Source organism: Orbicella faveolata, unplaced genomic scaffold (genome assembly GCF_042242905.1).
Source record: "Orbicella faveolata isolate gen_17 unplaced genomic scaffold, um_ofav_v1 contig_12, whole genome shotgun sequence".
NCBI classification, from domain to species: domain Eukaryota; kingdom Metazoa; phylum Cnidaria; class Anthozoa; order Scleractinia; family Merulinidae; genus Orbicella; species Orbicella faveolata.
In genome coordinates, this window is record NW_028301539.1 from 1890001 (window position 1) to 1914853 (window position 24853).

The following is a 24853-nucleotide window of genomic DNA, read 5'->3' on the forward strand; positions in this document are numbered from 1 at the left end:
AATTCACCTGTAGGGTCGTATTCGGACAATTCTACTACATTTACTGTACTCGCTTTGTCAGTATTAATTACGAAATTTGATATTAACTCCTGGTCCCTTTTCAGGGAGTGAAGCTAGAGTCATTAGTCCTCGTAGGGTCTTTCAGGAACACGAAATACGCCAAGGGTCACGTAACAAACTTGCGAGTTCTTCCTGTTCCGGCGCGATGATGTTTCTGGAACACTGCCTCTGCTCTGGCCAATCAGAGCGACGATATCACTCCTCTCTAGTCAATAAGTCCTCTCTTACTTACAGAGAATTGGTTCCTTAGTTCACACCGGTTTATAATAGCCTCAGGTATTTTTCTATTCCGCGCGACCCAGAAGAGATTGTGTGTTCTATTTCCAATAACAAGCTATTCTTGTTTTGGAATCGTTCATCTACACGGAAGCCACTACGACCATGAGGTGGCCGCTGTCGGCCGCGCTGTCCAGGAGGTCTGGTGAGACTCGTGCCAAGTGCTCCTGGGCGAAATCGCACGGCGGGAAGATGTGAAGAACATAACTTGGCTGAGGATAAAGGAAATTACAAACGATTTAATATTGAAATTGCCTTATTAGTGTTTTCTTTATTAGAAAACCATTATTTCAGTGCGGTTTCCTACTGACTAAAGCGAATTTTCTTAATTCAGCACCACCACCACCACCACCGCCAACGAAGTATCAAGTCTCTTCAGTTTGAAATCCGAATTAGCACAGCGCTGAGAATGAAGAATTCCAGTAGGAAATTGTTCCGGTTGAAATCCTTACCTGAGCGCTTCCAGGTATGGCCACATTGATGATTCCCGCTGCCTGTTTTTGCTGTAAGTAGTTGATAAAGCCACTCTTCAACGCGCGTGTCTGCGCGTGAACATCAAGAGGATCTCGGCCACAGGGGAGAGCGAGTAATAGACAGTGATCTTTGTCTGACTGTGGAGAAAACCAAAAAAGTTTTTTTACAATCAACGACCGCAAATACAGCCTGCCAACAGGCTCCCGGCTAGGACGGAAAAAAAATTCTGCGAGCGCGAAACTGAAGATTTTGGGAGAGCAAAGCGATTGGGGCGGAAGACTACCGCAAATATTATTTGGCAAAGAGGAAAAACGAAAACTTGCAATAAACATACTCTAACTGTAATTTTTCTTCGCCTTTAGTTGACATGTTGTGTCTCATTTTGATGCTTGTTTTGTAAGATTCATCAGCGAAAAGCGTTTCACCAAACTGCAATGCTTTCTTTTTTCAGAGTGGATAAATCTGTGCGCGCCTTAGCCTGAGTGCAAGGTCTCCTCTTTTCTTTGCTATACGAGTGAAGTAAAGAAACCAGGACAAGTCTACAACCAGACTATTTCAAATTCAACTCGAGTTGCTTTTTAACTCTGCAAAAGTTTTGCTAAAAATACTCTTTCAATTTTGTCCGAGTTCACAAACGTTCTCATTCCTATAAAGAAGTGACCGTTTTCTCTCTTTGCTTTAATTCAGGACAGAAGTAACAACAATTTCTGACGTACTTGCATTCTCCTGATGACACCCTCCAGCTGAGATGGTTCCAGCTTCATCCGCTGAGCGATCCTAATGGGTGGGGGCACGCTTCCTATCCCGTTGGCTGGGGCCTGAGGTAGCGATACCTCTGCCAAGCGGCCGTTGCCCGCCAAGTAGTGCATCTGAACTGCAGCAGAATCGTTCTTCAAGGCCAGCAGCCCTTGCCAGACCACTGGGTACCGGCGCAGCAGGTCCAGGAGGGTGTCTGCGTTTGATTGCTGCGCAACAGGGGGTGGGGTGTTGTAATCTGGGTGTGGTGGGGGAGGAGGGGGTAATCCCTGGGGAGACGCCAAGCTTGGCACGGCAGGCACGCCGATAGGGACACCCGGCGAGTGAACAGCTAGCGGGGGAGTGGAAACGTTAGGTGGAACCACCACTGCAGGGTTCAGAGGTATGCCGGCAGGAGGAACGGGGCTGAGTGTGGCCGGAGAGGCTACCACGGGCACGGCACGGTTTCCATCGTAAAGCTGCGGCTCGTAACGTACTGGCGGCGCTGGAGTCACGTCATAAGGTGGCCTGACCATCTGTGTAGGGAGCCCGTCTGGTGGTAGAGCTACTCTTGGTAACATGTCCGCGGGAGGGAAGCCCTCTACAGCCTCTCTGGGAGGTGGAGGGGGAGGAGGGGGAGGTGGCGGCGATTCACCGTCAGATGTCCGCCGCCGTTTGGGCCTCACAACATCCGTCTTTTCCCAGTCTCGTCTCCGCTCGTCCCTGTGTGGCTTACGAGGAGAACGACTCCCAGCGTCGCGTGAAAATTCTCGTTCTTCTTTAGGCGGCCTTTCCTCGGAGGAATGTCGTCTTGGAGGCTTCTGATTTTCAAATTCAGGTCGATCGAGCCTGTTATTTTCATCATTGTCTCTGTTTTCAAGTCTCTCTGAGTCAGTATCAACACTGACTCGTGGTTTATCGACTGGTATCACCATGTCAGCAGCTGCCTCCTTACCCGCTGCTTCCTCCATACGCACAGTCTCCTCTTCTAGCTCCCGCTCTTCTTCCTCTTCACCTAACGAGCCTCGAATACGTTTATGTTTCCTGCGTTTCTTTGCGTCTTTTTTCTCCTTCTTTTTGATTCCCTTTTCCGGCAGAGGAGACGCTGGAGCAAGTTCCTTCTCCCCGTCTTTAACCAAGACGTCTGCATCTTTGGTACCATTGCCTTCTAACCGCCGATCGTCCCGAACGCGTTCGACGGTTTCCGCCTCTTTACCCTTCGGTACAATCTGAGCCTCGCCGCTTCTACTTTTTCTCGGCTTTTTCTCGTCCAGGATTTTTCTCTCGTCTGTTTCCTCGCCATCACTGAGAGCTTCTTTGTCCTCAGCAGCTTCACCTTCAGGAGTTGGCGACCGAGGCTTTCTCCTCCTCTTCTCTTTTCTCTTGGCTCGTTTCTCGTCCTGCTCGATATCGCGACTTGCCGGTTTACTGTGCAACGACCCTCGGTCGTCGTCTTCGCTGTAACCAGGCCTCTCTCGGTCGTGCTCGTCGGTAAAATCCCGGGGTCGAGCATCTTTCCGGTCACGTGATTCCTCATACGAGCCCGAGCTACTCCTATCTTCACGCCAGCGTTCTTGGTTCTCAGGGTAAAATCGTTCATTTGCACTGTAGTTTCCATCTTCTCGATCCCTGTCCCGTCCGCTCCTCTCGTGTCTCTGTCGTCCTTGTTCTTTTTCCCTCTCTCGCTGCCGACTGTAGTTGTAATCACGAAGCTCTTGATCATAATCATCTGACTCGTACCCAGCCCCTTCGTATGACCCACGGTAGCGCACATGCCCTCTCTGATGATAACCGCTGCCCTCAGAATATTCATATTCGCCGCCGCCTCTGTGCCAGGGTCTGTGACTTGACATGTCCCGTCTCATATTACCACGTCCTCCTCGGCCTCTATCCCACCGGTTATCGTAATACCCGGACCCACCCCCTCGACCACGGGATCTCGGAGACGAAGGCTCGTATCTCCGGCTACTGCTGCCGCTGCTGCCATCAGATGGAGCGGAACGCCCCAAGGCGTCGAAGAAAAGTTGGCGACTGTCGCGGCTAACAAACTCAACCTGTGTCATGAAAACAGAAGAGAACAATCAAGATTGATAAAAACGCATTTTTTCCAGCGTTGTCACAGTATTTATAAGAGAATCTTTGTTTACAGTATTTGCCTCATAAACATAGCATAAGCGATACAGTTTCTGATGGAGCTACAAAAACATTTAATTCTGAATATTGAAAGAGCACAGCGCAATAAACTGTGCCAAGGAATTTGAGCCAAATGTGTTGAATACATTTTGTGCGCGCGGGTTTTTAAAAAAGAAAGCATGAGCTCATCAGTGCTTTTACCCAGTTGCAGTTTTTGAAAGCCAATTTCCTCTCGAACATTACACCCAAAGAGCCAAAAATTTCACCAATTACTAAGTTCCACAAGCTCTTTAAACGTTTGTAGTCAATTTGTGTCCAGCGCGATGCCTTCTCTATTCGTATGTTAATGAGGAAAAATGTAAAAGATTCACCTATTTGTGTGTAAATGAAGATATTCTTACCCTCACACGCCGACTAAACATAGTCCTGCCCTTCATTTCTCCTTGGGCAATGCTCGCAGACTCGACACTGTCAAAACTGACCAGGGCCTGTTCTCTAGCACGGTTCACCACCACCCTGGTGACACGCCCATATCGACTGAAGTGTCTCTCAATCTGCTGGTCGTTCAACCCACTCAGCCCTCCCACCCAGATGGTGTTGATGGGTGACACCTTGCCAAACCCAACCTGAAACACAAACATTCCAACAGACAAGTTGACCGACTGAAAAAATTTACATCAGCATAATTTTCCACCTTGTGATTGGCGGATTAACTGCATTTCTAATACATTTCTACTGATTAACTCAATACATTGTTGAGCAGACAGGTACTCAGAACAAAGAGAGCCATCAATTAGGGGATATTGGCAAATTGTACCATCACATTTCCAAAGCTAACATCAAAAGAATTGTTTGCTACGAATTGGTTGGTAAGACTACATTGACTATATGACTCTATGTACATATGTACTTCTGCACCTTGACTCTGTTGCGTCCCACAAATTCTCTGTCCATCCGCCTGCGAGCTTGGATAGCACTGCTGAGCTCAACAAACTGGATGAAGGCATAGGGATTGTTACCAGCCTGTTTCTTAATATCGACATCCTGCAATGAAAGGAGTAGTGTGAGAATTCACTAAACTAGTTTGGAGGCTAAGTGGCAAAGGGGCTAGTTTGTTGGACTTTGAATCACATGGTCCAGACAATTTTCATTCACAGTGCACCAGTAAAAGACTAAAGAGTGCTAGTGACCTGTTAAGGCAAACTCTCAGAATGGTGAGGTGTAACCTGACATGGACTAGCATCCCATTGAGGAAAACCAAATAATGGTATTGTCATTAAGGGCCGGGCATCTGGCAAATTGACCAGCTGTGAAGACAGTTTTGCCCACCTGGTTTAACCATCTAGAGTAATGTTTTTCCTGTAAAAAGTTCAGTTCAAAAAGTTTTGCCCGCCTGTGAAAACCAGGTGACCTCCTGCTGGAGACGTTAATGAAACCCCCGTAAATACTCCTAGTGAATTCATGCTACAGAAACTTCCTTCAATACACAGCATGTTCTATCAACAGAAGTCACACCTTGGCTCAGCATTACCAGTAGTTGAGCCATTTCTCATTCATCAAAGGTATCCTTATTACTCACCACAATCTCTCCATATCTCTCAAATGCCTCCTTAAGATCTGAAAATGTTGTTGTCTTTTCAATGTTTCCCACAAAAAGAGTTCGAGTGCAGCCCGGATCAAAATCATCATCTACCATAGAACTGCCATGTGAGCGATGGCGTGGAGGATGATCACTGCTATCATAACGGTCATCTATGATGAAAATTGGTGATAAGAAAAAAACATTCTCTTTATTATTTTCGTCAGTATCCTTGCGAGAAAGTTCAAGAGAAGTTAGGAATCAATTATCTTGTCATAATGAAAATTCTGTAACATTCCATTTGTTAACAACAAATGAAGTGAAAACAAGATTGCCCAAAACTTCAGCATTTCAACAATTATTTGAATAGTTGGCAAATTGTGCCATGGTGTTATAAAGGGTTAAAAAGGAATTTTGTGAATTTTTTTCTTAAAATGTAGAATCCATGGTCATAACATACCGGTAACAACAGTTTAATGATATGACTATCAACTGTTAACTAACCATGCCAATACTGCAGATCCATCTCAGCACCAAGGAACATCTTTCCACGACATGCTTCAAGACCTCGCTCAGCATCTTCAGGCCTATCGACAACAAAGAATATCTTTTATAATACAGGCAAATCTCAGGTGAGAAAACACCATTTTAAAGTGATATGTTTGTATTTGGTTGCCAGCCTGACTAACTACCTGCTTAGAGCATGTATCTATGGGCATAGGGGCAACTGTACCTTAAAAACTACTTGAGTGATCCCAGTTGTTAGAGTACAAAATATTAGCTTACAGGAAAACAATCAATAAATTTCAAGTCACACTGTGACTCCAAAAGAAAACAATATATGATGTAAAACTGGACTGAAATTAATTCAGATACATTCATATGTATCTAGCAGTTAGGCAGGAAAACTATCACATCAACCTTGTAACTGTCCTAGTTCACCACAAATCTGTCTGTAGCTCAGTGGTTAGTGTTCCTGACTGGCATGTCTGGGAGGATTCAAATCCAGTTAGGTACTCAGATTTATTTTCTGCGTCATTTACATGTACAATGCAACTCATGTATTCAATTGTAGCTATAATGCATTTGCTTGTAAGATGATGCACTTGTCTAGTTCTAAGAAAATCAAACTTAGGAGGGTCAAGTATAAGATAAGAAGACACCAATATGTACCTTCTAAAGTGCACAATAGCATATCGGCTGGAGCCTTGACCATTCACAAATATACGAGATACATCCCCATGCTTTTTAAACTCATGATAAAGGCCATCATGGACACTGCTATCTAAGATATTAAACAACAAAGATTGGTTACTAACTGAAAGACAAAGAAATGTTAAGAATGGCAAGTAAAAACCTTGACAAAAAAAGTATGGCTGCTATTCATGTTGTTGTTTTATTAAAAGAGAATTTATAAAAGTTTAACACCCAGTCCCATACAATTTTACACCCTTGACAATGTGACTTTTCAATGATGTCCTTTACTTTTTCCTTCAAGAAAAAAAGACACTGAGACACAAATTTGGCAATAAGTTTTGTCAACACTAACCTTCAATTCAATTTCCCACAAGAATTCTGAAGAATTAAAGACTTCAATACAAGTCACCTACCTCCTGATCGCAACGAAATATTCCTCAAACAGAGTGCGGAGGTTCTGCTTTGTGGTGCTTCTGAAGATGGAGCGGGTGCATGGACACTTTCAGTTCTACTGCCTTCTTCTTCTTCACTGCTACTGCTACCACTTGAACTGGGTGACTGACTTCTACTGTGGCTACTTTCACTGCCACTATCACTACCGCTGGAGTGATCTGGACTGGGATCTTGATCCCGATATGCTTCTAAAGAATGAAAGGAGTAAATCCACAGTAATGTTATACTGTAGTAAAGTCAATGACAAGACAACCTCAGTTGCTGGTTTACTTGAAGGCAAATTTAAAGGGAAGGTTTACTGTTCCTTTGGAGGTAGTAGGAAGCCTAAATTTCAATCCAGCCAGATGCAATTTTGTTGGTTTTCACAAGCCGCAGCAGGGGTTTCATTTAGGGCCAGGTACAGGGCACCATCTAAAGGAAAGTTCTTCTTACAGAGAAGTTCAGTTCAAAACGTTTTGCCTGCCTGTGAAAACCAGTTACCCTGCTTCTGAAAACGTTAACGAAACCCCTGCTATAAGATAAGGTGTTTTAAGCTCCCATAGATAGAGAAATATCGACTATTTGATGGGTGAAAGGATAGTATTTTCATTTGAAAAGGTTAAATATACTGCATAATGAGATACTTTACAGAGCAACTCAATCTTGGAGCTTACCAGGTTTATGAGTAGTTCTACGAGGTTCTTGACCATGGCTGTAAGGCTGTCTTCGATGATCTCTACTATTACGAGGCCTGGCTCTGTTTGCACTGACTCCACTTCCACTTCCACCTCCAGCTGGTGCCCTTGGGGCTGCACCCTCATCATCACCGTATCCATCTTGGTAAAAAGTCTGTGGTCGGCCACTGTACCTCCCGTCAGATGCATTACTGTTTGGAAATAAAACAGGTAATTATTCTCTATTTCATTAGTTCCATGGTTGATTCCCCACACTTTTTTCATCTCTGCCCAATCAAGAGATTCTTCATAAAGTCATTTAGTACTACCTCATAACTTAAGTGTCGAAATTTCACATGAAAAGCTAGGGAGACCTTAGAAATTTAAAGAATATCCTAAAGATTTAAGTGTAAACAGCAGTCCATTCAAAATGGAACTGAGTTGATTTGATCATTCGTACAATCTAGTCACAGGATCTATCTGAATATGGCAGTGACACATTGGATTACATGTGAAAATAAAACAACTTATCATGCTGATTAAAACTCTACAAACAGACCAATATCTACATTTGCTGCTATAGCTAAAGAGCAAGATAAGAAATTGTCCACAGATGCATTTATACAGTCAAATCCTAACAATCATGCTGTAACATCCCCTGATGTCCAACATTTGCACCAGGTCAGCTGTCGTCCAAAAAGTGTCATCAGGGAACTACTTTTGTGTTTTTAATCAAATTGAGCTCAAACTTTGCAATATGATACACAATTCAAAACCAAGCCATTGCAGATTTTTTTGTTATTTTAGCAGTTTTTGGTTGGAAAAAGACGTCATCTAACAGAAAAATTTTATTTTCATTTTCTCACTAAACTAATGAATGATTTGAACAGTAATTTTGGATTATCAGACAAGAGATGAAGTTTTTCATCAAAGGTCCTTGAAGTGACTAGGAGTATTTTTACACCCCCTGGATGGGATGCTAGTTCATTGCTGGTTACTCCTTAGCATTAACAAAGACAACAAACAATACTAATAATAACAGATTGTTTTTCTTTATTGGCAGAAGGTTGTGACAAGTGAAAACATTTCCCAAAATGTCTATCAATACTGGTCTTCCCACTTTCCCTTATATTTCGCTCTTTTGTCTCCGGAGGGATGGTTGCGCAAAGCATTAACAAACACTAACACTGTAGTGGCATGTGAAGAAATGACACTTGAAACAAAGTATTGAATGGATAAATTCGATAAATAATTTTACGCAGTACTAACCTGACTGTCTTAGTATAACATTAGTTGTCGGCTTGCCTATCAACAACACCACTTCATGATATGTACTCGTCAAAGTACAGTATACTACACTAAAATCATCCCAATTTGAATTCCGTGGGCCACACTTACAACATTGAAAGATGACCATACACTTTGCCAGCCACACCACTTTGTAAACATTAAAAGACAAACACTCCCCATAATCCACACAATCATGTAATGACACTCATATGTTTGATCTGTTCTTCAGAGCACTTTAATTCAATCAACTTTCAAGAGGTAATCTTGTTGGTACACTTGTTCTTGTTGGAACAGCTTATTATCAAACGCAACCTCTGCTGAAGTGATGATAATAATTTTTATTAAGAATGAAGAACAGAGACCAAGACTGTGCATTTTGTAAAGTCATCCGAAGACAAATCCCAGTATAATTCCAAGTTTTGCTGTTCTGTTTCTGATCTATCCCCACAGCTTGTGGCGTTGGAAACCAAGTCTCTGCTTTTAAAATAAATCCTGACCATTCCAGACAAAATCCACACAGATGAAGCACTGGTAATTTTTTTCAAGTTGTCCAGTACAATGTATGATTCCACACATCTTGCACAGCACCAGCAAGAATGGCATTGGGTAATATTTGAAATCTCCTCCACAAGTCTAGTGATTCTTATATAAAAGTTTGTACTCGGCCACAATCTTGATCTTTATCGTAAAGTTGTGTTGACAAGATCCAAATCAGGTAAAGGGTGTCCATGTAGTTGGGTCACAAACGAAAACTAACAATACACCACACTGATTTCCATACAATTGACACGATGTAAGTACTGGAAATTTTGGCAGCACATCAAGGCACTCAAACCTCTCGTTGATTCAATTTGTTTCCCTGACACCTGTATACTTTAAAATGTATTGATCTTATAAGGAGAAACAGGATGTTGATGACTCTTAAGTTTTAGATGGTCAGGTTGAGTTTTTCCTTGCACTCACAGAATAAACAAATTAAACCCTTCGACAGACCTCATCCAATTGAATTTGGGGGGTTGAGTAAAATCAGCTATGAAGAAGTCCATCATACTTTCAGTACAGGCTACAGAAAAAGATACAAAAAAGAAATCCATAACAGCTTTAAGCCACTATTTTTCCTCATCAAAGCAGTGAAGCACTCATGATCCAGGAAAGGTTGCTGTGCTCCTCTAATGGTGTTGATTCATCCTGAATCAAAAGTAAGGACCTCAGTAGGCTCTGATCTAAGATTTACATTCAATCTATACAAAGCCACAACTTGTCATCCTATCAAATCCTGATTGGAGTGGAACATGGAAGCTCTTTTACAGACACAGACCTGACAGTCATGGAAGTCAACAACCATACAAATCGATGTCGCACTTTCACAAATCCTCGAAATCCTTGCAGTGTTTTTGAACAATCTTGATCCCTTTGATGCTTGTGGGAAGTAAAGGACAACTTTCATCAATCTTCGATTCCTCTCAAGTGAGATTTGAGTTCCCAACCACACACTCTTTAACTTTCCACATTTTCTTCTTGCAACAATGATGGTTTGGAGCATAAAGAATGCTTGGAAGTCCAATAGATTCTTTTACAGAAAACGTGGCTCATAGCTGACCAATCACATACCATGGTATTTTACGAATTTGTTGCTATACTTGTTGTTACGAATCCAACCACAAAAGTTGATATTCTTCCAAAGGTTGACATGACATCTTTTTCTTGAGCAATTTTCTTGCTAACATCCACAAAATCTCTTTTCCAAATCGACCATAAGATTTTTCATGAGCTGTGGTAAAATCTTGTTTCCCAACAAAAGAATGATCATGTTTGATGGTATTACAGGATTCCATCCATCTTTAATGATGGTGCAAATGCTTGCATTTTTAAAACTCACAGTATACCACAATCCGATATGACATGGGTTGGCAAGGTGGCGTTTCATTTGAATGCTAGAGATGTTTGCCGACACTTCACAGAATACAAGTAAAGTGAAAGGCCAGTGCAGACAATTTTCTTGGTTTTTTTAAAAATTTATTTTTCTTTCAAAAACCATACCATACCCACACACTGCACGTAATGTATACTTACAACGTTTTCTTTCGTGACTTGCGCCATTTGAAGAACGTGTCAGTCTCACGTGACAATTTCATGTTGCCGCCAAAAAATACACTTAGGAAATAGCTTATGAATCACTTACCCCTCTGCTCGTCTGTCAAATCGCCGTCTTTGTACCGGCGATCCAGGAGCCGAGTTACTCTTAGTTCTTGTCGGCGGGTCTGTATGCCCGTGCAGCCGGGAAATATTCCCCGCACTGCCTGGTTCATTGTAATCCGTACGCATTTCACGGTCTCCGATTCTGTTCACAGCCTCGTGCGCTTTGGTAGCGCTTCGAATATCCACAAAATCGACGAATGCCGCCCTTCCGCCTTCCTGGCTTCGTTTTGGTAATATTTTAACGCTTTCCACCCGGCCATATCTGTGGAGAAAGAAAAACAAGACGACGATTTCATATAAACCAACTTGGTGACGTGTAACACAAAGATTCCGGGGGTCCAAACATTGCTAAAATCGCCCGGTAAAATCGGCCCTCTACTTCTTGGAAGCATAAAGTTCTCTTCAAAGTATACATTTTCCCCATTCTAAATAAATTCCAACATACTACTATTGAAAAAAATATATTTTAAGTTTTCTTCAGCAATAGCTGTCGTGAATAACTATCAAAAAGACGAGAGAGTGTGTCAACACAAGTAAACTTAATTTTCGATTTCAGCTTGGAGCCAAAGGCTGTGCGGTAATTTTGTGGGCAGCAAGTCAGACAATCAATATATAGTTTCTCTCATACAATAACACAAGAATTGGCAATATTTCGTGTTAAAGTAAATTTCAACAAGAACCGCGAAAGCTTCTTTAACAATTACAAGATCAACTAAGCATTAGCAACAAATTGATTTTCGTAGCGTCCCTGCTATACACCAGAAACTCAACTGCACCAATCGTTCCACGATAGGGAAAAGTAAAACCTCAAACAACAAAACACTGTTACAACTTTGTAAAGGTTCATACAAGGAACCAAAATGTGATCATTAGGGAATATGATGCACCTTGCAGCGCGCCAAAAATTGAAAATTGTTGATTCTGACCTGGTGAAGTGCTTGACAATTTCTTCTTCCCTGATGTTTTCCGGAAGGTTTCCGACCCACAAATGGCGAGTTTCGCGCACCATCCTGTTTACGAATAGTCGCTCCTACTTGGTAAAAGCTGTCCGATCCGTTGCGACACGCAGAACAGCCGTAAAGACACACATTTTCCTAACAACTTTTGAAATATATTCACAGGGAAAGCGGAGACTTCGCGATTTCACTTGCAGAGGATCATGGGAGTTACTGAATCGCTTGATATAAAATCTTCTCTGATTGGTCATTTTTCAAAACCAATCACCAGTTGATTTATTTTTGACCAATGGCGTTCGTGCTTTTAGTGACAGAACAAGACTTGCTCTTTGCCTTCCCTCACTGCACTGCACTTGAGAGGAGTCCGTGTACACATTGTCAGTGACACTGCAAAATCTGCTCCTTTTAACCGTAAGTCAACCTTCTTTTCTGTTTTATGGGCTTCTCTTTTAAGGATTTTTGCTTATACTTGAAAGATCTTTCCAGCCGTTGAGAGTTTCTCAGCATTCTAGAAGAAATTATGCAAGATCATGTCATTCCAATCCCCTGCAACTTTTTCCGCTTTTTCCTAGACAAATAATAAGTAAACATGATAAATAGTTCGTTTTGAGCTGAATTGATTATGGCATAACGAAATTTAGGTTTTAAGTTATTGTAGTTTTTGACATGCAGCTAAATCTTTGCAATCATGGGATGAAACTTTTCCGTTCGCCTGATTCAACATCAGGTGATATGGAGCCTGACCCATGGCACGTAACTCCCAGAGATACCACAATCCTTCAGCAGCTTTTCATATTATTTGAACAGTAATGACATCTGGCCAGTGATCTTTGCAATTTGTTTTTCTTTTGTTCAAATCACCACACCTAGAGGCTCTGGGTGTCACAAGTAGGTACTGGGGTCTGGGAAGACTTCCTAAAATTGAGCTTCACGGCTCTTGCTTGAAAATGATTAATTTGCAATATTTTCCCATTTAAATCTCCAATCAATGAGCTCAGTTAAAATATTTAGTGTCAGCATTTTTACTGATCTATGTTCCCAAATGATTTTTGTCTAGTACAAAGATAACAAGGGTGCAGCAAGGTGAAGGTCATCAGCTAAATTTTACAGTATCTGACATGTTATCTCCTTTTTTTGATTTTAAAATAGTTCCTGTTGTTTTCACCCTTGTTCTACACAGCACTTTACACAGAGTTCTGGTTATAAGCTCTTTGGAGTTGCTGGGTACAGTCTACAATTGCTCCAGGGCATTTTATCGTGTTTCACTCACAGTGTACCTTGTTTTGCACCAGAGATGTAGCTAAGGGCTGGCTACCAGCTAATTTCACTGGCTGAAAGGGAACTTAAGTGGCTGAAATTTGGGGCAAAAAAAAATTGTGCAAAGGCCAGAAAAGTCAGCTGTGCTTGTGTTGAACTGACTTAGTGTTTTCATAGCTGCATGCCTGTTGTGTATCATATATTACTCCAAAACTCAGTGTGTTATCTCATGACCGATTGAAGACAACAACTTGACAGAGGGCGCAGTATGTGAAATGACGTAAAATATATATGTTCATACATTTCATTAATAAATGTAGCAACTGGTGGGAGATTCTCCTCAAAGGAGGGTCCAACATTTGTTTGGCGGGATGCAAGAAAAGGGTAAGAATGGAGGCAAGATGTGGGATGAAAGAAATTTTAATGGCAAGATGCACGATGAAAATACTTCGGTGGAAGAGGGATTTGCTCATTTTGACAGGTGGGATGTGATTAAAATTGACGACAGGATGTGGGATGGAAAACAGAAAAATTATCAAACGTTATGGATGCTGCACGAAGAACTGCAACAGTTAATATAACCAGATGGGATCAGCAGAGACATTCTGAGTGGAGCATGATTGAGCCAAAAATTGTGGCAACATGTGAGATTGAAAAAAGCCTATGTTGGACCCTCTGAAATATCAGAAATTTTCTTTTTGGATTTAAAACTTAGGTCCCATGTTGCGCTGAATGGAATGAACCTCCTAAAGTCCTCTCAGACCTTGGTGGGGAGAATTATCCTCTCCTCATGTCAACTTAACCTGTTCAGATGTAGTTTGTCCACTATCCCCGCCCCTGCACAAGGTGATTTCCTTTCACCCTTTAAAAATATTTTTGCTCATTAAGTCCCCTTGCATGACTCCTTTCAGGCTAGGAATTACATGTACACCAACTGCTTCACAAAGTATTTGTAAATTGTATGTTATGGAGGGGCAAAATCATTGTGATAGCTGATGGCTTAAGTAAAGAATACAATTTTTAGTAGGAAAACGTTACTTGTTGATTCTGTAGTTGTTTAAGTTAAGACTACCGTCTACCAGACAAGTAATGTACAAATAACGTACAAATAATGTTAAACTCCTAGTTTCAAACCATTGATAGTCTCAATTGCTGGATATAAGCCCTGGCAATTATGAGAAGAAATATTATACACTGTATTTAGTAAATTATATAACTTTGAAGTGTAAAGAAGCTTGCAAGATGCTATCAATAATGAGAAGATAATAACATTATTATTGATTAGGAATACTAAATTTTTACAGGAAAAATGTCTGGTGTTAGCAAAGTTTGTGCTCGCGAAATATTTGACAGCCGTGGAAACCCCACAGTCGAAGTTGATATCACAACATCTAAAGGTAAATAAGTTGTTTTGTTGATAGCTTTGTCTTAATGTGGCTCTTTTGGAAAGTTAGCTTTTCCATTTTTGTGAATAAAACGTAGGCTTGATTTCATCTGCTCTCTTGAGTCTGGTGTACATTCCTCCCCAAGAAAAGAGGACGAGGAGCATGTACTCCTTTCCCAAACAGCAGCTGGTAATCAAACCTAGATAAAACATTGTTATTCATATTGTTATTGCAAGACTTCAAGATGCTCAATCAGTGCACTTGGATTCTGCTCATGCTCACGCTTTTAAAATATGATGAATTCTGTAATACTGGAAATTATAAACTTATCAGAGGATCATTATCTTGATTCAAGTTCTTGAAAACTTTCTTTTGGTCAGATAGGTGTTTTCAAAGTTGTGCTTGCAACCTGTTGCGGTCTTGAAATTTCCTTGTGACATAGCACATTAGAATTTACAGTGGAGCCCTGTAAATCTGGTCAACAGCCACAAAAATTTGGCTGCATGAACAGGGTGGCCATATTAAAGGGGTTCTTTCAATAAGAAAATGCCTTACTGAGCTTTTGTTTGGACCAGAATAAAGTGGCCGTAATAACAAGATGCTTTTATTAATGGGGCGGCTGCAAGGCAGGGTTCCACTGTATTACTAATTACTTTTACCATACATCGCTATCATTGCCACTATGGTAACATGCTTTTATTTTTTAGGGTCATTCCGTGCTGCGGTGCCGTCAGGTGCATCAACTGGTATTTATGAAGCTCTAGAACTTAGAGACAAGGATCCAAAAAGATTTCTTGGAAAAGGTAAAATTATAATCAAATATTTGGATGAAAAAACTGTATTCAGTTCTGAAATAAAATTCTGCACATAGTCAAAACAGTTTCAGACATGTCCTGTAGCATTCTACCTCTTTGATTCAAAACCCAAAGTTCAACTGAGTGATGATATTCTTCCAACTACATGTATAGCCTCCATGGAATATAAGAACATTTGATGAGAATCAAGGTGTAATCCATGGTGTTTTCAGGCATTTCCTATGTTTGTAGGCCACATTAACTTTATTTAGAAGTTAATGAACAGTGTTCCCGTTGACAAGTAGTCCTACTATGTTTTAGAGGTGTACATGCAGAAGTTAACAGAAATTTTATTGAAGGTTGACATTGAACCACTAAAGGAGTGTATGGTTATTTTAGTGTTACATTGTTCTTTCCAACTGTGAATCAAAGAATCATAACATCTCTAGATCCTTCAAACATTTTGACTGGTAGTAATTAAGTTCTATTTAGTACATACCTCCTCTTCAAAGCTCAATTACCCAGGAAGTTTTTCTTGACATGTGAATAAACTAATCAACATTTTGTCTCTTAATTGTGATAGGAGTTCTAAAAGCTGTTGAAAATGTCAATTCTATCATTGGACCAGCTCTCATTTCAAAGGTGAACAAAATAGTGATTAATAGCCAGCCACTCTTTTTTCAATGAGCCCCTACACTTATTAGCACAGAGTTACACTAGAGATTTTAAACAAACAGTCATAAGATTGTAAATGATGTGTTGTGGGAGGAGGCAGTGTGGCTGAATGGTAAGGGTGCCAGTCTTGAAATCTGGGGATTGCAGGTTCAAGTTCCATTCTGACCACTTAAGCTGGTGTTGTTCTTAGTAGTCCCAGGTGAAAATCCTTGGCCACATTTGTAAATGAGCAGTGGAAACACTTGCCAATGGCTTAATATGTTCCCAAAGCATTTCTTGTTCTCCCAAACTTCCAGTTGTGCTTCTATAACTCATAATAATTCTAAAACCTGGAAGATGTTTTCTTTTTTCTTAAAAATGGTTTTGCTTACATTTAGTTTTTAAATTCTCCAATTATGAGTGTGGGACGTTTATGGTTCACATTTGCAAGTCTCTCAAACTGAGGAATAAATGAGCACATAAGAGAACTTTTGTGAAACTTTCCTTTTAATCAATATTATTTAATGCACACAAATTAAACCTTGATTTGAATTGAAGCTCTATATGTTTTATTTTAATCTAAGCATTTTATTGATTTTTGATTTTTTTAAGAATGTGGATGTGACCAAACAAGAAGAAGTGGACAAACTCATGCTTGAACTTGATGGAACTGACAACAAAAGTAAATGAAGAAAAATGTTGTTTTTGATGTTACATAATAATAGCATTAGGTACATGAGTGAATTCTTGAACCCTTGGGTCTTTTATTTCATTTAATTCCTTCCAATGTACCATAAAACCATAAAAGTGTGATAATACATGTAACACATGTTATCACTCTTCTGCTGTGCTTGTAGTCCAGATGAACTGAATTGCATGTCTTTGATCTCATTGGTTAACAAAGCAGTCCGAATTTTCTCTTGAGAACAGCTCACATATTTCTCCCAGTAGCCATTCCATACTTGCCATTTTTAGCAGCCTTAGATCTCTGTATCAGTAAACTGAACAAAACGTTTTGACCAAGGTTATTTGGTGCACTGAGATGCAGAAATAAATGTACAAATACATGTATTGTTATGAGTGTTTTCAACAAAGTCAGTTTACACAGAGGTCTGCATGTGAACAGAGAAAACAGCTTGGTCAACATTTCTACATCTCCAGCTTGTGTTTGTCTGTAACAGCTAGATCTGAATGTGTCATGTGTTTGTTCTTTATTGATGGTTTCAGCGAAACTGGGAGCAAATGCTATTTTGGGAGTCTCACTGGCAGTTTGTAAAGCTGGAGCAGCACACAAGGTAAGGCTACATTTAGCTAACTACAAGTTAATAAATAAATATTACTAAATTTATCCAGGCTACATTTTTATTAACTCTTTGGTAGATTAACTGTGCTAATCATAAGGTGCTTAATATAATTGAGTTTGTTGTTGAAAACTTTTGAGCATTGATTTCTCACCATTAGAAATTTCCAAATTTGTGATATTTATTCTTCTCATGGATTGCTTCTATAGTATTGGTGCTCTCCCCTGAATGGTATTCTAGTCCATCATACAGTATCTGTGCACATCTTATCAGGCTTTCATGTCATTTCATAAACCAGTTTGTACTCCTGGGTAAAAAAACGACAATTAGTTAAAAAATGTTTTGCCCACCAAGAACATAGCACCATCACCCTAACTCAAGACCTCAATACAGACTTACAAATTTAGAGTCTAATCTGTTATCTGTCAAGTCTGGATTTATCTGTTGAATGGTTTAACTAGTATTTGCTGTTATTTTAGGGGGTTCCTCTGTACAGGCATATCGCTGACCTGGCGGGCAATGATAAAGTGATTCTTCCTGTGCCAGCTTTTAATGTCATCAATGGGGGAAGCCATGCTGGAAACAAGCTTGCTATGCAGGAGTTTATGCTTTTACCAACAGGTATGTTTTTTTTTTTTAACAACAACTACATGAAGAATTTCAGTGTTCAGCTTGAAGTGATGAAGGCACCAAGACGGTATAGATCTCCATTTTTTTTTTGATACATCTCTTTCATTAACAGATGAATAAAAAGTCTATATTTGAATCTTTGTTATTATTAGGTGCTGGCAGTTTCAGTGAGGCAATGAGAATGGGTGCAGAAGTCTATCAGAATCTAAAAAATGTGGTGAAGAAACAATATGGAATTGATGGTTAGTTCATAAAATACAAGTGTGTGAGATGCATAGACTTAATATTTAGCATTCAGTACTTCTAGATTAGGGGTGGCAAATGGTCCCTCTAGAACCATCAGTCTCACAAAATTTTTGTTGAAAATCACAGGACTTGCAGTCTCGCGTTTTTTGGGGGGCTATCTACATGCTGCGGTCTTGATTTTTTCACAAAGCTGTCTTGGAGTCTCAATACTTTGCAAGGCTAACAAAGCTTCAAACTCCTGATTTTGTTTGCTTGTTTGCAATGTTGTCTGAACGTATTAGAGTTTGAACATTCACGCTTGCATTTGTTGAAGTCTAGTTTAAAAAGTAAAAATGTCTTAAGCTCGAAAAAACCCCGACAGTTTTGCCTTCTTGCAAATTCTGACATTTACCATTCACCACCCCTCAGATTGAGCGGTCCAGGAATTGAGTCCCAGGTAGAGTCATTGCATTGACACGTTACTCTCAAAGTGCTTCTCCCTTTCCTGGTATGCAGTGAATTATGCTGAGTCAGCGGTGGGCAACCCAATCACAAACCCACTTGTATGATAAATTTAACTACTTGAAATCAAAAAGATTTTATCATTGACTCTTGAATGGAGTTTAATCTTAGCTATTAGATGAAGTAACATTTTTCAAAAGAACATCGTGACCTGAAAATACATCCACTATAACAATGTTAAATGTGTATGTTGTAGGTCAAAAATATGAAATTCCTTTGTCTCTTAATTAAGCCTAATTATTCATGGATCATAAATAATTAGGGTTAGAAGACAAAGGAAATTGAGAATCAAACTAGGTTAAAATCATTTTAACCTGAATTTCATTTTGACCTACAACATGTACATATTGAATGCAACTTGTTAACGAGTGGCCAAGACCATATAAGTATGCACTATGGATGATATAATTTTAATATTTCCAGGCTGTGCCCCACAGAACATGACTTGTTATGTATTATCAATTAATTATAGGAACCCTGTTATTTTTTCCACAGCTGTCAATGTGGGTGATGAAGGAGGGTTTGCTCCCAACATTCAGGATAACAGGGAAGGTGAGGTTTTGTGATTGTTCTTGTGGAAGGAGTTGATAACACTGTGACATGGCATGCTAGTGTGTAATAACTTTGAGACACTGATCAGTTATATCTGTAAGTGCACCTGAAAACTGTTGCCGCTTAATGTTTATAATGTTAGACACTCATTTCATTCATTTTGACAGGTCTTGAGCTGTTGAAAACTGCCATTGCAAAAGCAGGTTACACTGATAAAATCAAAATTGGCATGGATGTTGCTGCCTCAGGTATGATTCAACATCCTTCAAGCATTGATTTTACTTTCAATCTACTGTGGAGAACAGTAGCAGATCCAGACCTTGAACTGAGGAGGGGGGGGGGGGGGGGGAGGAGGAGGTGTTTTGCTTGCCCTCCCAGCTTTTCTTCCTTCTGTGATTTCTTCTTTTTTTATTTAAAATAAGCGGGGGGAGGGGGGCGGGCCCCTCCCCTATATCCACCGCTGGAGAAGGCATCCTCTAGGCCAGTATCTCATCCAAGAAGTTACAATCGTCCATATCTGGGAGTTGAAAGCTAGTCTGGTTAGTCGCTAGGGTTTTAACACAGATGTCACCCTTCACATCACAAGCAATCAGGTGAAGGGTTGGCAAATTGGTCTCTAGGAAATTGAAAATCAAAATCTCCGAATTTTTTTGTGATGAGGTCTGAAGCCTTGTTTTGCTTGTTGCTGTCTGTCTCTCAGTCTTAAGTCTTGTGGTGAGATTTTCAGAAGGGGGTCTTGGCACCTCATCAAGTCTATGGCCTACTTAATGTACAAATATGATTAGTGTTAAATGCTATGCTTTTTCCTTGTGGTAATTACAGAATTCTATAAGGATGGAAAATATGATTTGGACTTCAAGAATCCCAACTCTGATCCTGCTAAATGGGTAAGTATCCAGTCTCAAAGAAACAGAAAAATCTACTGTGAGACTATCTTAAACAAATATAACTCAAGCTGACCTCACAATTTTGCATTGTATATGATAATTAAGAAATGACAGTGGTTATGAGGAAACGTTAGGTTGATATCAAGCGATCTTCCTAGAACAGGAAGAAGAAGTAATCATTTATTTCATTTTTTTTTTTTCATTTTATTTATTTATTCCATTCTAAAATTACAAAGATAAATATAAAGTAGACAAGTAAGGGGAGAAATGGAAAAGGGCAAAAATATAGTAAGCTAATTAGATGCCCTTGTTTAATTGACAATAATAATTAGGGTAAAAAAGTTAACTTAACATAGGAGAGGAAGAGGTAATTAATCAATGCATCCACAACGGTTATTTGGCGTAATATTTGATCTAAATATATTAATGTATATTAAATGAAATACTTTACTTCATTTGGTTGGCCTTTTGTTACCCATAGATTACCGGTGAGCAGTTGTCGGAGATGTACAAAGATTTTATGGCTAATTACCCAGGTAAGGATGAAATTTGTTGACTTGTTCATTCCAAGAGGTCGAAAGTGCACCACATGAAAGTATTGCATAATAATTATTATAGAGCTCTTCCACAAGAATAGTTACACACCAGGGTTTCATCCGACAACTTAAAAGTTGGAACCACTTTGCACAGCACATCAAAAGTGTTGCATGAATGTACTGCTCAATAGCTTTCATTTGAATGGTCGCACACAAGAGTTTTGTCCACAGACTTAAAAGTTGGAACCACTTTGCACAGAATAATAAACAATTCCCACGTGAAAGTACTGCTCAATACCTTTCATTTGAATGATCACACACTAGGGTTACATCCACAGATGTAAATGTTAGAGGTCACCTTGTACAGCATAATACACATTACAATGGGAAAGTACTTCTTTATAGGTTTCATTTCAAATGAATGTGTTGCAAACTAGGTTTTCATATGCAGACAAAGTTCTAGGTGCACAGAATAGGTAGAAAGTCCAGGCGATTTGACAATGAGGTTCTCTTTGTTATTTCTATAGAGCAACAACAACATCTTTATTTTCTCATTATAAATATGAATATAGGAAATGTGGTGAGAAATGGTAGGATGGCTTTAGGGTTTAAAGCTTGATGTGATTTGTCTTTAGTGGTGTCCATTGAAGATGCCTTTGATCAAGATCACTGGGATGCATGGACTCAGCTGACACAATCAGTTGGTATCCAGATTGTTGGGTAAGGCACACGCAGGTTAATAGTAAATTCAGACAAATGTTCAAAATGTTCAAATGTTGTTGTTTACAGTGGTCAATGCACTTAGCTACACCTGCAATCCTGGCCAAAACTAGTTGTGACACTTGGGCTGTATCACGTATTCCCCATCCCCCTTATCAATGTTGAAAAATATCGTGTTTTTTCCAACAAAAAGGGAAAAAATCGCCTGATTATCAACATTGTAAGTGGGGGAAGGAGAGAATATTTTTCGTGTCCCAACTTTTTTGTCTGGGATTGTAGCTAGTTCACAGGCATACCACTTAAACTGAAGGAAAGAAATACATCAACTAAACATAATAGGCTTAAAAATCCCAACTGGCGGGAGGCGGACCAGTTGGCTATTTACAAGCATGACTGAGGAGTTGAACTAGGGTCTTCTGAGAAACAACTCCAGCTAAGAGGTCAGAGCAGGCTAGGGTTGTTCGAAAGGTGGACGCTATCCACTGGATAAATCACTAGCAATTTATCTGGTGGATAGCATTATCCAGCCTTCGAACAACTGGGGCCAGGGCTTGAACCCTAACCACTCAGCCATGCTGCCTCCTAGCGAGTCCCATCAAACTGGTTGTCTCCCTTTACGCTTGCCAATGCCTTGGCCAACTCTTACATTTCTCTACATTTCTCTTGAGCTCTCCAAACTCTTGCAAGTGTATATAGCTCAATAGATGCTTGCATCAAGCAATTCTTAAGAAGCCATTTGAGTGTAATTCTTTGTTTTCTTGAACTTGGTAGGAAAAATATGAAAATTATTTCACAACAAGGATTCTTTGTGTTCTTTTTTTCCAAAACGTTTCTTTGCTAAGTTGTTCTGTTTTTTGTTTTATCAGGGATGACTTAACTGTGACAAACCCAAAACGGTGAGTGCAGTGAGTTTTTTGATGGAGTATTAATAAACAGGTTATTGGTATTGTAAGACATTCAGTGAGAGCAGTACAGCCTGTAATGCATGATTTTCAGTCCTTGCCTATTGATCAACAACATCTTCAAAAGGGGCTGAACTAAATATTCAGAACTGCTTTGGTCTTGCTGAACTATGCACTCTGATTTGTTCAAAAATTTATCCTACCATCTTAACCAATCAGATACAAGCATAGAGGGGGTAAGTTTCTAAAGAAACTGTGGTGCTGCGTTGGTGGGGAGTATAACAAGATAATTTGGTTTTATTAACTGGGTTGATAATGTGAATTGGCCACCGTAAAGAGATTCGAAAGCTGACGTTTCGAGCGTTATCGTCGGAGCGAATCGATACAAACATACACAGGTGGATGGACCTATCACAATCCAGAGTATATGCACCAACCGCGGGAAAACGCGCATGAAAAGTAAAAGTGATACAATACTAGATTTCTTGAGATACTGTAACAGCCATTTCAACAAGAGAAGAAATGTAGCTTATTTTTGCTAACACGTGTTTTCTTCTTTGGCTTAAGCATCAAAATGGCTGTGGAGAAAAAAGCCTGTAACTGTCTCTTGCTGAAAGTGAATCAGATTGGCTCTGTCACAGAATCCATTCAGGCGTAAGTAGCTACAAATATCAATTTTACTTAACGTCATTGTTAGAGTGAGGAACAACGACCTCACAATGAGTGTAATGTGCTGATAGAGTGGTCTGGGTTCAAAAGCCGTACGGGGCCTTGCGTTGTTCTTGGGTAGCCTGGAAAGGGGGGAGAGGGTGGAGGATGGGTTTAGGTGAGAGGGAGGGTGGGGGCCAAAACAGGGATTGTATGTAAACTGAACTCACACATATTCATGTGAGCTTCCTCGTGACTTTGCCAGTCGGAACCAAGTAAGTCTGTGAAGGGGAGTGAGAAGTCAACAAAAGTTGCCGCGTGTTACTTGGCATTATTTCCGAGTCTTTTTTTTTCTCCTTAGCTGTAAGCTGGCTCAGAATAGTGGCTGGGGTGTGATGGTCAGTCACCGCAGTGGAGAAACAGAAGATACATTTATTGCTGATTTGGTGGTGGGATTGTGTGCCGGACAGGTTAGATACACTCAAAACTCAGCAGACTTCGATTGTAAATATTAACTTAGCTAGACAGATGGTTCCATTTTAGTGTTAATTAATGCTCAACTCGAGAAGATTGACAGACAGACATAGATGGACAAACAAACAGACAAACTGAAATATGAGGCTGAAGGCTCTTTTAAGAGTCGAAACAGACAGACAGCCACGGTAACTCAATACGGTTGAATAGCATCTGCGAAGGAACTAGTCAATATCAATATACACTGGAACCCCGTTAATCCGACCACCAACGGGCCACAAAAATGATAAAAAATCTGGCCGTGTTAACGGGGTGGCCGTATTTAAGGGGTTCTTTAAATGAGAAAATGACTGTCTGAGTTTTTGTTCGGGCCAGTATAAAGTGGCGGTAATAACGAGGTGGCCGTATTAACGAGGTGACCGTAAGGTGTGTTTCCACTGTAAAAGCTAGCCCGTTGCAATTGTTTTTCTTTTCTCTTCTTTTAGATCAAGACTGGAGCTCCTTGCAGGTCGGAACGTTTGGCCAAATACAACCAGCTTCTCAGGTAATGTGTACCTCCAATAAATCACAATTATTTCTTTGTTTTATTTCAGCTACGAAGTACCCGATTTTCCTGAAAAATCTGAACAAAATATTGCAAACAAATGAAATGGATGTATCCCCCCGAAGTTTTTTTTTTTTTTTCACAAGCGCTGCAAAGCTATTGAAGACATGGTGCGAGCAGGCCTGTAGGGAGAGCAAGCACTGCTTTGATAAATTACCTTAAAACACCCGAAAATTTTCCTATCGTTATTAACTCCCTCCTGATCAGAACATAGCGCGCGGACTCGGAAGCTTGCAGAAAGCTTTGACGTCGCCTTGTTACTCGCCATCCCCTTTACGAAAACCGCAGGCTCAAACTATCGTTTGAGACTGAAATTAAAAGTTGTTCCTTCCTTTTGACAGAATTGAGGAGGAACTGGGAGCTAGTGCCACATATGCTGGAGGCTCGCTACTTGCTGGAGGGAAGTAAACCGAACAGGTTACAAAGCTTGTTAAACGAGCTAAGCTGGAATGGCTCGCTCAAAAGACTTGACCGTCTTTCTTCAAACCACATCTGAAATTAATAGTGTTTAAAAGTATTAGAAGCATAATAAATGGTAAAATTTAACGATTACGTCAGCTTTGTATGTATTGAGTTAGTTTGGTGACGAAGGGAAGAATCCCCGGTAGAATCGCATTTGCAATGACGGATTGCGGCGCGGGCAAGCGAAGTGTTCAAAATCTCCTATTTTTTTTCTCTCGTCGTGTTTCGCGCTGATCCCCGACAACCCGAAAGCCCGGAACAGTACTCAGCACCGGGAAAGTAGAAAGTACAGGTC

The 24853-nt window shown here is 40.2% G+C and overlaps 2 protein-coding genes across 3 annotated transcripts in view; one reads left to right on the forward strand and one right to left on the reverse strand.

Annotated features, from left to right (window-relative positions):
- LOC110067557 (uncharacterized) overlaps nt 1-12208 on the reverse strand; it is a 13370-nt gene extending 1162 nt beyond the window's left edge. Inside the window, exons 1-12 of the mRNA XM_020774903.2 lie at nt 11976-12208; nt 11033-11311; nt 7561-7772; nt 6868-7095; nt 6431-6542; nt 5762-5844; nt 5258-5430; nt 4597-4722; nt 4080-4304; nt 1527-3599; nt 789-947; nt 1-548 (exon numbers count right to left, since the gene is read on the reverse strand). The exon at nt 1-548 is cut by the window's left edge and continues 1162 nt beyond it. Coding sequence (XP_020630562.2) covers nt 420-548; nt 789-947; nt 1527-3599; nt 4080-4304; nt 4597-4722; nt 5258-5430; nt 5762-5844; nt 6431-6542; nt 6868-7095; nt 7561-7772; nt 11033-11311; nt 11976-12058 — 3882 coding nt within the window. The 5' untranslated portion in view covers nt 12059-12208 and the 3' untranslated portion in view covers nt 1-419. The remainder of the gene's footprint in view (nt 549-788; nt 948-1526; nt 3600-4079; nt 4305-4596; nt 4723-5257; nt 5431-5761; nt 5845-6430; nt 6543-6867; nt 7096-7560; nt 7773-11032; nt 11312-11975) is intronic.
- A 95-nt stretch (nt 12209-12303) lies between these two features.
- On the forward strand, nt 12304-24648 carry LOC110067448 (enolase-like). 2 transcript variants are annotated; one of them, XM_089281978.1, is made up of 19 exons: nt 12324-12416; nt 13978-14108; nt 14567-14659; nt 15355-15450; nt 16025-16083; nt 16708-16777; nt 17323-17390; nt 17876-18017; nt 18179-18268; nt 19269-19325; nt 19493-19573; nt 20148-20212; nt 20694-20748; nt 21384-21468; nt 22335-22364; nt 22938-23024; nt 23380-23488; nt 23978-24036; nt 24438-24648. In XM_089281978.1, the coding sequence occupies exons 2-19, from the start codon at nt 14000-14002 to the stop codon at nt 24502-24504; spliced, it is 1422 nt and encodes a 473-aa protein (XP_089138104.1). In that variant the 5' UTR covers nt 12324-12416; nt 13978-13999; the 3' UTR covers nt 24505-24648. The 2 variants fall into 2 exon arrangements, with proteins under 2 accessions (XP_089138105.1, XP_089138104.1); XM_089281979.1 differs by lacking the exon at nt 13978-14108 and having other exon boundaries at nt 12304-12416.
- Nucleotides 24649-24853: the final 205 nt, after the last annotated feature.

What these genes read in the sequence shown, in the direction of transcription:
- LOC110067448 (XM_089281978.1), top strand. Translation starts at nt 14,000, where the DNA reads ATGAACCTCCTAAAGTCCTCTCAGACCTTGGTGGGGAGAATTATCCTC. An exon ending in ACTCTGATCCTGCTAAATGG is followed by an intron (nt 20,213 to 20,693) that starts GTAAGTATCCAG and finishes TGTTACCCATAG; the next exon opens with ATTACCGGTGAGCAGTTGTC. An exon ending in AAATACAACCAGCTTCTCAG is followed by an intron (nt 24,037 to 24,437) that starts GTAATGTGTACC and finishes TCCTTTTGACAG; the next exon opens with AATTGAGGAGGAACTGGGAG.